The sequence below is a fragment of the Geospiza fortis genome, unplaced genomic scaffold, assembly GCF_000277835.1.
Source record: "Geospiza fortis unplaced genomic scaffold, GeoFor_1.0 scaffold538, whole genome shotgun sequence".
In the NCBI taxonomy this organism is placed as follows: Eukaryota; Metazoa; Chordata; class Aves; order Passeriformes; family Thraupidae; genus Geospiza; species Geospiza fortis.
This window is the reverse complement of record NW_005054368.1, coordinates 3106823-3120248: the sequence shown is the minus strand read 5'-3', so window position 1 is coordinate 3120248 and position 13426 is coordinate 3106823. Positions and strand designations below refer to the sequence as shown.

The following is a 13426-nucleotide window of genomic DNA, read 5'->3' as shown; positions in this document are numbered from 1 at the left end:
ATCACAGCTCTGCCTCCAGCTTGGAGAATTGGTTCTGACAATTTTTAGCCTCAGCACAGAAGGCTTTTTTTTAATGTTTGAGGGGATCTGTTCCGTTTCTTTAGCATAGATTTAAAAATAACTGAGACAGGAAAATACTTATTTCTGTGCTAAACACAGAAATATCTGACTGCCTGTGCTGCCTGGAGAGGTTTGGGATTTTCTGGTTTGGTTTTATTTTTAATTTAGCATTTGTGGCTTTTCATTTTCCACCTTGATTTCATATGAAGCCAATTTATGTAACTTTGTGTTTGGTTGGGTTTTTTTCTCCTTCTCCCTGAGTTTATCCCTTGCCAGAAGTTCTCCCTTCTGAGCAGGTGGAAGGAGCTCTGCAGACAGGGCTGGTCTTTAGCCTCCAGACCTGTCACAATCTGCCTTTAGAATTTTTCTGCTGTATCTTTTACTGCAAAACTGAAATCTTCAGGCTCTCAGGGAGTCTCTGTTGCTCTTTTCTGGGTGAGAGTAGAACATAGACATATTGAAAGTAAAAATGTACATGAAGCTGCACCTTGACTGTCTGTGTCTCACCAAGACTGTCCACTCAGCTTCTTTTATTTCCTGTGAGAATTTCTAACTTAGTCCAGGGCTTGGATCTGCATCAAAGCACATTGTGTTGCAGTGCTCCAATTTGCTGCATGTAATTACTTCTTGGTGTGATTATATGGATCAAGGACTGACTTGCTGAAATGTTCTCTCCCAGCTCCAGCAGGAACCTATGGAATTGCAATGGCAACTCCATCCATGGCAAGTGGGGCAAGTTCTCGGGCCGTCATGTTCACTGTGGGGTCCCCTCCAAGCAGTGCCACCCCTCCCACCTGCACCCACATGGTCCTCAGAACCAGAACCACCTCAGGTAAGACTTTCCTGGCATTTGTGTGGACATTTCTCCACAGCAGCACTTGGGCTTGTCCACTTCTGGGGCCTGATTGCTGCCTTGCACAGTAAAAGTGCTGTGCAAAGTAGAGATTAATATCAGATGGTTTCTGCCTTTTTCCCCCAAAGAGTGTCAGAGATTTACAATTCAGCAGTGAGTAACCTCCTGTGTACACTGGGAGTGGGATCTCTGTGGTAATAGTGGAGAGGAAAAGTCAGAATTCTGATTTTTGCCTGCTGCCATGAATTGTCCCAGAAGCAGCACTCCAGGGGTGGGAGCTGCCTGCAGTTTGGCAAGAGCCAAATATCAAATATCAGCCAGCATCAAATATCTGTGCTGCCAAATATCAAAGAGCTCAAGGTTAAGGGTTCAGGTGGGCAGTGTGAGCCACAGCACAAGCTGCAGTCCTTGTCAGCCATGAATCCAGAACTTTAGGAATTGTCACTGTTGTTACATTTCAGCCTCTGCACTCCCTGCAGAGCCATGCAGGAGCAGTGAGGAGAGCCTTCCATGGGGTCTCTGTGCTGGCTCCTCGTGTGTCACTTGCTGTCACCCACAGCCCCAGCGCTGGATCAGACTGAATGTGTGTGTTATTTTTCTTGTAGTGGGATCAAACAGTTCTGGAGGGTCCCTGTGCTCCACCAGTGGCCGTGTGTACATGGGCTCTCCTCCTGGGATTTACATGGGCTCCTCTCCTCCGGGGGCTGAGGCAGCTCCCAGTCTGAAGTACATCCCTTATGGTACTTCCCCTCCCAGCCTAGAAGGATTTATCACTTTTGAAGCTCCTGAACTGCCTGAGGAAACTTTAATGGAGGTACAGAATCAATCATTTCATGTTTTCTAATGTGTGATGTTGCTGCTACAGATGTGGTAAAAGCAGGATTGCTTCGTGTGCTTTCTAGTTTTCTTTATGCTGTCTCACTTGTTGGTTTTTTTGTTTAGGATCTTGAAAATATTGCTGTATCAGTAGTTGCCAGTTTCTCTTTGGTAGTTATTGCTGGCATTTCATATGTTTGAATAGGTAACCAGAGGAACATGACTGCTGTTGTCCCCCAAAGCCTCCCAGAGAGGCCTCTGTTAATGCCAGTGGATGTGGGTGCTGACAGTAACAAATCCCCTCTGGGCACTTCATTGCGTCCTCACAGTCAGGGAATGACTTCCATCCCACTTGTGGGAAGATTGTCCTATATTTTTTTAGGATGTGTGGGGGAGTGACACTTTAAAAACACAAATTGGGGTGGTCTTTCACCAGAATGCTATTCTTGGAGGGTACATTTCTCCAGACAGATTGCTGTTCTGGTTTCTCATTCACATCTTGCTGGAAGGTGTTTGAGTCCCTATTGAATATCTCTTAAAACATGAATGCTTACCAGTACACTTTATTCTTCCCACAGATAGAATTTTAAATGCATTTAGACCTGTATTATTAATTAAAATATTATAAACATTGCTAAGCTATGTTTGATTAGTTTTGAAGGCTTCTTTTTGAGGAGGAACTCTGCATGTGTACTGTGTGTTTTACTGACACAGCAGCACTGAGTTGTTCACTCCAGTTGAAGTTTTTAGTCTGAAGTGTAAACTTTGGTAACAGCCACCTTTTAACACAATTTAATTCCAGAACCATCTGTAAATTAGAGTGAGGCAGATCAGTTCTTTTGTAGGTATTAAGTCTATTACATAATAAAAGCCAAATGTTCCTCCTGGCTCCTCACACAAGTGCCAAGCATATTTTTGTGTTGCTGATAATAAAATAAATAATTTGTCCAACTTGTGAGTCCTTTATTTCCTCAGATTTCAACACAGAACTCCATGTACCAATTCCTTTGGCTTTGTTGAAAGACTCTAAAGTATAAGCTACAATGTCTTGAATTCATTAACAAAGAAGAGAACAAGTTCAGATCTGTTGGGGCCCATTTGGTTCTGTCATCTCTAATGCTGCCTTTACCACAATGTGATTCCTGCACAGAACTGACATAGCAAGAAATCTTTAAGTAATTAACAAGAGTTTTAAATGTGGCTGATGGCTCAGAGTGGTTAAATTGCTGTCATCTTTCCCTCTTAACAGAGAGAGCACACAGACACACTGCGTCACCTAAACATGATGCTGACATTTACAGAGTGTGTCCTGGATCTGACAGCAGTGAGGGGGGGAAACCCAGAGCTGTGCACTTCTGCTGTGTCACTGTACCAGATCCAGGAGAGCATCGTTGTGGATCAGATCAGCCAGCTCAGCAAGGAATGGGGGTGAGTTTGCAGTCAAAGAGAGAATTAGTCAAGATCCAACACTTCAAAATGTATTGAAACTCTGCCCTTGTTGCTGAGAGTGATTGTTTTCCTGTAGAGAATCTTTTTAGGAATTATTTTTTTCTGAAGACAGATCAGAAAGAGCAAAGATAAAATATTTTTTTCTGGTCTGCCACTCTTCTGGGGAAAGTGTTGAGCTCAGGCTTGAGGTGCAGCAGTGCATTTCTGAGCATGGAAATTTGTGTACCAGCTTCTGGCAGATCTGAGCCCTCATCCCTTCCTGTTGACTGAAGGCCTGAGGTGGAAATTGGGAGGGCAGAAGAAGTGTCCAAATTTGGATTCACTGGAAAAAACAGTCAGTCGGCCCTAATACAAAATCAAAAGCAAGGAGAAATATGAGAAGTTTGAAGTGGTGGGAAAGGGCTGTTCTACTTCCTGCCTTCTTCCTGAAGTAATAAAAACCCAACAGAAAACCCCTGTAAAGTGTTTGCCTTTCACAACTGAGAATTCCAGGGGGATAGGAAATGAAAAGTACACCCTGTCCCTTGTGGTGAGACACTGACCTCGGGCAGAGAGTCCCCACAAATAAGTGCTCCTTTCTGAAATGTCTGCATTTAAAGCAGTTTGTCTTTGCTGCTGCAGCTCCTAAATGAGCAGATGTCCCCTCACCCCATGACAGAGTGTTTGTGAAGGGAAGGGAGGAGAGGGGTGGAGCTGCATTTTAAACATCTGTCTTCCTTTTCTGCTGTTGCTGGGTCCTGTGGGGTGTTGTGATTAAAAAGTGATGTCTGCCCTTGGCTTGAATGCGTTCAAAAAAGGTATTTTGATGCATAAATTACTTTTTTTCCCCTTTTCTCCCTAGACAAGTGGAGCAGCTGGTGTTGTATATGAAAGCTGCCCAGTTACTGGCATCTTCTCTGCATCTTGCCAAAGCACAGGTCAAATCTGGCAAACTGAACCCATCCACTGCTGTTAAGCAAGGTAAATGCAGCAGCATCATCTAATTTGCTTTGCTTGTGAATTTTCTTTGCTGATACATCACTCAGAAAGTTGAAGTTGCAACCTTTGTTTTGTTTTTCTTCTCTGCAGGAGAACTGTAGATATGTAGAATTGCACAACTCTCATAGTAAACAGCCAGAAACAGTTAGGAAATGGGTATTCATTAACTTGAAATGGAAATTATTTGATAGATACTCAAGTCATAGAAGTGGTGGAGTAAATAAACCCTAAAACTACAAGTTTAAACAAGTTTACTTTGCAAAGCTGAACTTAGGTTGAGTTGTTTGGGTTTTGTTTGGTTTTTTTTTCAATTTCTTCTTACCTTTCTCCCAGTTGTGAAAAGCCTCAACGAGAGATACAAATTCTGTATTGGAATGTGCAAGAAATTGACAGAGAAGTTGAATCGTTTCTTTTCGGACAAGCAAAGGTTCATTGATGAAATCAACAGTGTAACTGCAGAGAAACTCATCTACAACTGTGCTGTGGAAATGGTGAGTCCCTCCTCTTCCCTGAACTGCAGGAATTGCTGCCTTCTCTCACAGATCTCTTCTACATAACCAGAAAATAGAATTGATCTTTTCAGTGACCACGAAGGAAAGTTAACTGCTTTAGTGATGAGAGGGAATTCTTGTGTCACACAAAAGATTCTGGCAAATGTTGTGCTTAACCCTGATAATGGTGGTGCTGTGCACAACTAATTCATTTATTTACAAGAGAATGCAGGTGTAAGAATGAGCATATTTATTCATATCAAAAAATGGTTTTATAGATTTTTTTGTGCAGAATATTCTCACAATTAATTCATTTCTTTACAAGAGAATGCAGGTGTAAGAATGAGCATATTTATTAATATCAAAAAATGGTTTTATAGATTTTTTTTTGTGTGCAGAATATTCTCACAGCACAGGTGCTGTGTCCTCTCAGAATCACAGAATGATTTGGAAGAGACCTTAAGGATCATCTAGCTCCACCTTCATTTTGTTGTCTTAGTTACAACAACACATCAGCTAGATCAAAGCTGAAAAAGAGTTTCTTAATGACACTTTTAGGTGATTAATTCTGAATTTTTCATTTTGCTGCTTGCCTAATGGAGTTTGTGAAGCTGACTGTCCTGACTGATTGCAGGTGCAGTCAGCAGCTCTGGATGAGATGTTCCAGCAAACTGAGGATATCACATATCGATACCACAAGGCAGCCCTGCTGCTGGAGGGACTGACTAAAATACTGCAAGACCCTGCAGATATAGAAAATGTACACAAGTGTAAGTTCAACTGAATCATGAAAATTACATGGAATTAATTCATTGTAAAATAGGACTGGTGATCACCTGTGCTGTGCCTCTCTCTGCAGATAAATCCAGCATCGAGCGAAGGCTTTCTGCACTCTGCTACAGCACAGTGGCTGTGTATGAGCAGTAGGAATATCCTGAGGACCAGATGGTGTGAACATAAGGGACCACATCAGTGATACTGCACTTTTTTCACTACAGCTTCATTGTTGTCCTTGTTCTGCCCCATGTGGAAGATGATTCTTACATTTCTGTGGTGACTACCAAAGAAACAGCAGCGTATTCAAAGAGGAGAAATTCCAAAAGTACACTTGCCTTACCAATCCAGCAGCTCCTTTTCCTTCCTAGCAACAGAATTTAAAAGAATCTCTCTTCACATTTCAAACTGATCCTTGTACGTGTGCTTTGAACTTGAATGATCAGGGTTTGTTGTTTTTCCCTCGTGAGGTTTTTAGAGAGCGGATCCTTCTGCATCAGGTACAAAAAAAAGACACTTCCCTCAGAAGATTCCCTCAAGAGTTTTTAAGCTGTTCAGTAAAATGTGGCTGAGTGAATCTGGGAAACCCTAACCATGTGCAAGTGCTGCTTGAAGCTTTTTGGGGCTCAGCTGCCTTGTCTGGAGCTCACCTGTTGTACACATGGCTCAGGTTGTCATATGAAGGGATGGCAAACACGCTCTTACCCCAGGGGAGAAGTGGGGGTGGAAGAAATTCCCTCCATCTGTGCAAAATCCCCAGGGGGTTTTCAGCTGATGTGGATACTATTTGATGATCTTCTTCCAAAATATTTTGTTTTGCACTAATTTACTAAAGCAACTGTATATTCATTTTTGAAGAACTATATTAAAAAAAATCTAGAGAAAGAAGGCACAATGGACTTGGCTGAATTTCATTTCAGTGTACATAAAATTCTTTTCAGAATTTCAAATGTAGCTTCTAGAAGACTTTCAAACAAACTGTGTAAAAACTTGTATTCATGTGAACCTTTCCATTTTATACCTATTTGTCTAATACTTGAGTAACTACTGCTCTGAACTTTCTCAGTAATAGCAATGTTGAGTTGCTGGTTGTTTGCTTTTTCTATAGATTTGGTTGCATCTTTTGTTGTGCATGCAATATGTGCATTAATGCCTGCAGTCTTTAGGGGTGTAATGACAGTTCTCTGTAGTTTGTTTCTTGGGCAGTATTACAATAAATACTGTAAACTGAAAGGTTCTGCAAGGAACCATGCAAAAAAAAAAAAAATTTAAAAAAACAAACCAGAAAATAATGTTGTGGTTTGAGATGCTGATAAAATGATGTAGAATCTCTACATATAGAGTGTGTGAAAAATCAGGATTATTTTGTGTGCATTCTGGGGGAGAGGTGGGAAGCTTCATTTAGCCTTATAGGCATTGTCATTTCAAGCATCCCATGAGATCATCAGGACAGCGATTTGCAAGTATTTGGGCAGATCAGCTTCTCTGGAAATGGTTCCTACACTTTGTTTTTGGGACTTTTTTTGTTACTCAACTGCTTGAATACTTGAATAAACCATTCTCCAGGACAAAATCATTTTAATCCTCTTAAACACAGCGGTCTGAACTATTTGACAAAGTTGTACAGGGCTTACACATCAAAATATTGTTTCAGTGTTGGGATAACCATGTGTTTCCTTTACTTTGACAGAGTAATGTACTTTTTACCTTATTTATCTGTATGAAATTCCAACAGTTAATTTGAAAGTGTTTGTTTATATAATGTTTGTATTTTTAGGTCTTTAATACGGTGTTTCTACCTCTCCTTTGTAATTGCATGCATTATTCTTGGAACTAGGTAATAACTCACTGAACTGTTGCGTAATAGCCTTTTTATTATGGCCTGTATAAATGTATATTAAGGTAAAAAATAAATACTGACACTAGAAGTGTTTCTATGGTACAACTGAGTTTCTGTGTCTCTGTGACCAGAGGTGTTGATTTTAGGAAAAATTCTTTACTTGCCTGGGTAAAGAAGTTGCTGAATGTTCCCCCCAGCGGGGCAGGATGGGGCAGCATCCTTGAGTTCTTTATCTCTGGATAGCTCAGGCACAAAGTGTCCCTGAGTTTGTTTTTCTCTGGCTTTAGCAAGACAATTTACTCTGCTGCTTTTTTTTTTTTCCCCAATTTTTTTTTTTAACTTGGATTGGAGGACAAAAATGCTAAGTAGGATCCTGGGTAACAGCTGTATGATCTTTCAACAAGGTGCTTATTTGTTGCCTCTAGCAAAGGGGAGCTGTTGGGGCTGCCAGAACAGCAAATACAGAGCTAATTGACAAAAGCTGGCAGGAAGTTACAATTTCTATCCAAAGTTGACAAAAAATGGGCTTTGTTCACCTCCCAGCCTGTGCCCTCTGCCCAGCTGAGATCTGCTGTGGGAGCTGCTGTGTGGATATTGTATTTTTGAGCTGTACTATCAGATTTTCCCCAATTTATTATTAAAAACCTCTCCACTTGTGAGTGGCACATAAAGAGGATGAGGAAGGAGGGAGCTGGGAATGCTAATGATATGTCTGAGCCTGAATCTAGGAACAAAGCAACAGCTTTAATGCACAAGTCTAGGAGATAGGCTGCTTTTCTCAGGAACTCACTGGGTTTTGTTGCTTTTCTTTCTTTCCTTTCAGGATTCAAGCTCATTCTCCTTCCCCTCTTGCCAGCAAGGCTACAGCTGCACAAACAGGAGGAGAAGAAAAGGGCTATTCTTGCTGGCTGTTTTCAGGAGGAGGAGACCAATGTTCATGGCCTGTCTTTCTGCATAAACTCATTCCACAAAGATCCTGAAGCTGTCCTCTGTCTTTGGCTCTCCGTGCTGAACAGCAGGTGCTTGTTTTTAAAAAATACTTTTTTTTCCCCCCAGCCTTTGAAAGATAGAACTTGAAAGGAGAGATTTGCTGTGCTTTTCTAGCTCAGCTCTCCAGCATCTTCTGCACTTGCTCCACTCTGTCCATTTTACAGAATGTCAGCTGAGGAATCTAAAACACTTTTTGATTCTGACATTTGCTGCTTTTCATAAGCAAGAAGTTGAACTCTCAACCCTTCCTCCGACACAGAGGAGGAAATCCTGTTAATTTAACTTGCAACTTAAGATGCTACAAGTTATTCCAAGGAGCATTTTGAGGAGGGAGCTGTTGCTGGGACTGCCTGGGTTTTGCATGGTTCTTGCTGTTATCTTGTACAGCTACATCAAATTATTATCCCATCACCTCAGGGTTCAGAGGCAATAACTTGTGATGCACCCATGTCCCAGTGCTGTGCCCAGCTACACCAAAAAGGGAAACTTGCTTTTCATCTGGAGCAGGGAAAGCTGGATCCTGCTGCTTCCAAAGCTTGTTGAGGCTTTGAAATTCAGATAGGCTGGCTTGTGACCTGACTTGTGACCCACCTCCTTTTTGATTCCTGCTTCCTCTCCTATTTTGGGGGACTTTTTAATTTAAATGTTGATCCTTTGACTTCTCTGAGCTCTGCTTGCCACTATATCTTCTGACAGTCCAGGATACCTTTTAAGTCTTGAAGCAAATCTCTTTTCACCCTGAGCTTCCCCATGTGACCTGAGCCATGCTCCTGGCTGTGGCTTTTCCCAGAGTGCCCCCACAGCTCCTCCTTTTTGCAGAGGAGTGGAGTCCATCAGGGTCACCCCTCTCCTGAGGTCTCCAAGTCAGCTGGAGCCCAGCAGAAGGAAGCCTTGGCACTGCTCCTTGGGACAAACACCTTTTCAAAAGGCTTTTGTGCAGGGCAGGCTCCCCCCTCCTGGCTGCCTGCAAGCCAGCCGAGTGCCAGTGGGGCTGTTGAGTCTTGTTGCAGTCCTTGTGCCAATCATTCCCATTGTTTCTTTGTGTCCCTTTCACATTTTCCATGGCCTGAACTCTGTCCACAATGCAGCCCACAGACCAGGGCTGTGTGTGACACAGTATCTCCTTCTGGCAAATGTGAGATCAGCCCCAGCTTTCAAAACAAGTGATGCCATAAATGAACTGAGCTGCATTGATTCCTGTAGGTTCCTCAAAAACCTCTCCCTGTTGTTCATCTTCTGTATCCACTTTTATGGTCGAGTGCTGTTTGTGTTTGGGATCTGGCTGGGTTATGTGACTTCCAGAAAACATTTGGAACTTGAGACTAGGCAGACATTTAAGCAGAGACTAAGGATTGTAGCTGAAAACTGGAAGTTCTGTGAGTGTGGTGTGTCAGCTAAAAGGACATTTATTGATCTGCTGCGTTATTTGGTGGCCTCTTGAAAGCAAATACTGCCCAGTTTATCTCCCAAACCAAAGTCCTCTTTCCCCAGGCTCTGCTGGGTGCTTTTGGAAGCACAAAGGGCTGCTCCCCAGGGCAGGGCAGCCTGTCTGATTGCTGTTAATTGACTCCAAGAGGGGAGTGAGGGCTACAAGGAGTGAGGGTAGGGGAGAAAGTTGAGCTCAGCTTCTCAATAAAACACCTTTTGCTTCTGTAACCACAGATTAGAACCCCCCTCAGCACTGCTCACCTCCCAGTTCCTCTGGAGTTCCATTGCTTTCCCATAAATAGCTCCCTTTATTGTTTCTCAGTGATTGAATTAAAATAGAAAACACTGCCAGCTCCCAGGCGTGGGGAGCACAGGGTATTCCTCTGTCTCACTCAGGATCCCACACTTCCCTGAAACCCTCCTGTCTCACCCAGCTGAGACTCTGCAATGCTAAAAAAGCCTCTCAGCCTTGTTCCCTGTCCCCAGCTGGCCAAAAGATGTCCCTGACAAGGACCAAAAGGGACTCTCTGCCAGGATGCTGCCTCATTTCTGCAAAGGTTTATCCCCACAGACCACTGCGATAACTGGGAGCTGGGATATTTGCTTCCAGTGTGTGCTGCCAAGTACAAGCAGCACTGTTGTGACATGAAAACCCCTCTGGGCTGACGGGTGAGCATTTTACAAGCTCTGGAGAATCCATCCACCTCCCTGCTCGTGCTGCCAGCCTGGGTGGGTGCAGTGCAGCGCCGTTTCCCCAGGCACAATGTAATGCTCCATGCTGACAGCTCAGGCTTTTACTCTGATTTCAGCACCACTAATCCTTATACAAATTCCCTTGAGCCTGCACAGAGCTCCAACCTCCTGTGCCTGCAAGGATGCTGACAGGATAACGGGGAGCATTTCCATCAGTCAACGGTCCTGTGAGGAAAATTCCTGCTTCTACCCATGGTTTCTTCAGTGCAAACCCAGCTTTTCTCCTTACACCACCTGGAAGGGCCCTGTCTGTTTTTCCTTCTCATGTTGCCTCCCGCACACAAGTTTTAGCAGTTGGTCATGTCATTCTTCTCCACAGCAGGGTGTTTACTGCTGAGATTTGTGCTACAGCTGGTGAAATGCTGAGCCACAGCCCAGGAGGTGATAGTGAAGCCAACTGACCACAGAAGCCAAGCTTGGTGTTGGGGGGAATTGTGGTTCTGCACAATCTGAAGCCAAAAGGCACCCCCAGCTTCGGAGGGCTGTGTTGATATGGGAAAATGGGATTAAACTTTGCAGGAGAAGGGGTGCTCTGTGAAGGAGCCCACATCACCTGGGCAGGAGCAGGAGGTGCAGCAGGCATGGATTTAGTGGGGTACAGCTGCAGCCGAGGAGCTTTAGCAGTAAAGGCGCTGTGTAAACCGAGACACGAGAGACAGCGTGTAACAACCTGCATACAATTTTCAAATAATCACCGTGCTTTTCCTAGAACAAGTCGTGGCAGGTCTGTTTTTAACCGGAATGTGCCCAACCTTGCCCGGGCTCCTTTCTCCGCGGTTTTTCTGGCTCGCTTCCCACGCCGCGAGTGTATCGAGGGTAACTGGACCAGAACAGCACCTGCCCGGCTTCGCTGCCCCTCCGTGGCTGGAGGCGGCTGGAAGGGCACGGCAGGGCCAGCCCCGTTCTTTCCCCGCTCCCTGCCCCGATACGGCTCCGCAGGGACTCTGCCCTCCGCCCCCAGGGCAGCCCCACGCCCCGGCAGCGTTTCACAACCGGCCCGGCAGCGCCAACAGGAGGCTGGTGGAGAGAGAAGCTCCTCTGAAGGTAACTTGCTTTTTATCCTTCGTTTTTTAATGAGTCACTTTGCTTTCTCGGGCTGTGTCACGCGGCTGTGGCAGTGGGTTGGGAAGGGCAGGATTTAATCATTGTGAGGGGATCTTGGTGTCTTGATTGGTTGGGCAGGGAAGCAGGACCAGATCTCTGGTCCTGACCAAAGTGAAATGCTGCTCCTGGGAAGCAGGGTGAAATCTGCAGTGTTTTGTGTTTCTGTGAAGATGTGTGAGGGCCTCAGGGTTATGGGTGCAGCCTGGCTCCGGGCACACAGCTGGCTGCCCACCCAGGCCACGGACATGTCTGTGCTTTGACTCCTTGGGAACATCCCTGTGAGCAGAGGGTGGAGTGGTTGGTGGGTCTGAGGCTTGGAGAAAGCCCCCTCAGAACAGGATCAATCAGCAAAGCCCAGATTGCTCTGGAGGTGCCCTGTGCAGGTGGAACAGGGCTTGGGTGCTGTGAGCCCTCAGCTCTCAGCTTGAGAGTGGCAGCTCCTCACAAGAAGGACGACATCTCCCAGCCTTGCTCGGGGTGGGACACTCCTGGAGGGACGGGCCGGGCTGGGCGGCCTCCATGGCCCTGTGCTGAGCTGGGCGTCCCGGTGTCTCCTCAGCGCTGAGCAGCCATGGAGAAGATGCAGCAGATCGTGGGCCGGGCCAGGGCCGCCTTCAGGTCGGGCCGGAGCCGCCCGCTGGAGTTCAGGATTCAGCAGCTGAAGGCTCTGGAGAGGATGGTGCAGGAGAAGGAGAAGGAGATCCTGGCAGCTCTCAAGGCCGATCTGAACAAGGTCTGGGTCGGGGAGTTTCTCTCATCAGCTGTGCATGGACACTGGTCGGCCCTGATGGGAAAGTGGGAAGGCCAAGGGCTGCCTTTGCTGTCCTAAATGACTTTTGCTCTTGTCCCCCTTGGCCTTGTGCCACTGTGGCCTGTGAAGGTCTGCTGCCACCATTTCTGAGAAGGAGTTAGTCTAAGGCAGGACTGCGAAGGCAGTCCTGGCTGTCAGGTTTTGGGTTCTGCCTCACACACCCATCTCTGGCCGGGGATCCTTTGTCACTGCCAGTGACAGACACTTGGAAGTAGCAAGGCTGTGATGGTGGCTGTGGGAGGTGGGCGCCTTTTCCATCCCTTCCCCAAACTCCCTGTTGTTACAGTGTGGGTACAACGCCTACAGCCATGAAATTCTGGGCGTGCTGGGGGAGCTGGCCCTCACCATGGAGAAGCTGCCATCCTGGGCAGCCCCTCAGCCCGTGAAGAGACCATGAGGGGCGAGGCCTACATCGGCTACGAGCCCCTGGGCGTGGTGCTGGTCATCGGGGCCTGGAACTACCCCTTTGTGCTGGTCATGCAGCCCCTGATCGGGGCCATCGCTGCAGGTGGGGATCCAGAACAGCCTTGGTGGGGTCCTGGCTGGGTGTGGGGAGAGGACTGAGGGCTCATGTCCGTGCTGTGTGTGCCCTGCAGGCAATGCCGTGGTGGTGAAGCCGTCGGAGGTCAGTGAGAACACGGCTCGGCTGGTGGCTGATCTGCTCCCACAGTACCTGGACAAGGTGAGTGTGGCCCCGTGCCTGACATGAGTGTCTTGATCTGTCCTGCTTTCAAAGGGCTCCTGCAGATTTGAGCCAAATCCATTGCCTGCTCTCTTCAAAGGAGCATAAGCAGCAGGCACAGGAAGGGTTGATTTACTGGTAGAGTCCAAAGGTACACTGACAAATTCTCCCTGTGTTTGTGTATGAGCTTACATAACCCTGCTGCAGTGTGACAGCCTTTTTGACACCCATGACCATATGGAGAGCTGTATATGCACTTCTCACTGCAGGAGCTGCTCTTTTGGAGCTGTGCTGGGGATGCCCTTAGGCCAGCACAGGTTCTGTGGGATGCTGGTGGTGCCTGGTTCTTCCTGAGAACTGGGCACTGGGTGTTCCATGGCAACATGGCCTGGGTTTT

At 46.0% G+C, this 13426-nt stretch overlaps 2 protein-coding genes across 2 annotated transcripts in view; both read left to right on the top strand.

Annotated features, from left to right (window-relative positions):
• The window catches only part of ULK2 (unc-51 like autophagy activating kinase 2), a 36596-nt gene extending 29230 nt beyond the window's left edge, over positions 1 to 7366 (top strand). Inside the window, exons 22-28 of the mRNA XM_031059805.1 lie at positions 740 to 892; positions 1519 to 1727; positions 2979 to 3157; positions 4020 to 4138; positions 4490 to 4647; positions 5282 to 5417; positions 5507 to 7366. Coding sequence (XP_030915665.1) covers positions 740 to 892; positions 1519 to 1727; positions 2979 to 3157; positions 4020 to 4138; positions 4490 to 4647; positions 5282 to 5417; positions 5507 to 5574 — 1022 coding nt within the window. The 3' untranslated portion in view covers positions 5575 to 7366. The remainder of the gene's footprint in view (positions 1 to 739; positions 893 to 1518; positions 1728 to 2978; positions 3158 to 4019; positions 4139 to 4489; positions 4648 to 5281; positions 5418 to 5506) is intronic.
• Positions 7367 to 12087: 4721 nt separating this feature from the next.
• The window catches only part of LOC102038576 (aldehyde dehydrogenase family 3 member A2-like), a 6462-nt gene continuing 5123 nt past the window's right edge, over positions 12088 to 13426 (top strand). Inside the window, 4 exon segments of the mRNA XM_014308399.2 lie at positions 12088 to 12269; positions 12634 to 12733; positions 12736 to 12855; positions 12944 to 13029. Coding sequence (XP_014163874.1) covers positions 12108 to 12269; positions 12634 to 12733; positions 12736 to 12855; positions 12944 to 13029 — 468 coding nt within the window. The 5' untranslated portion in view covers positions 12088 to 12107.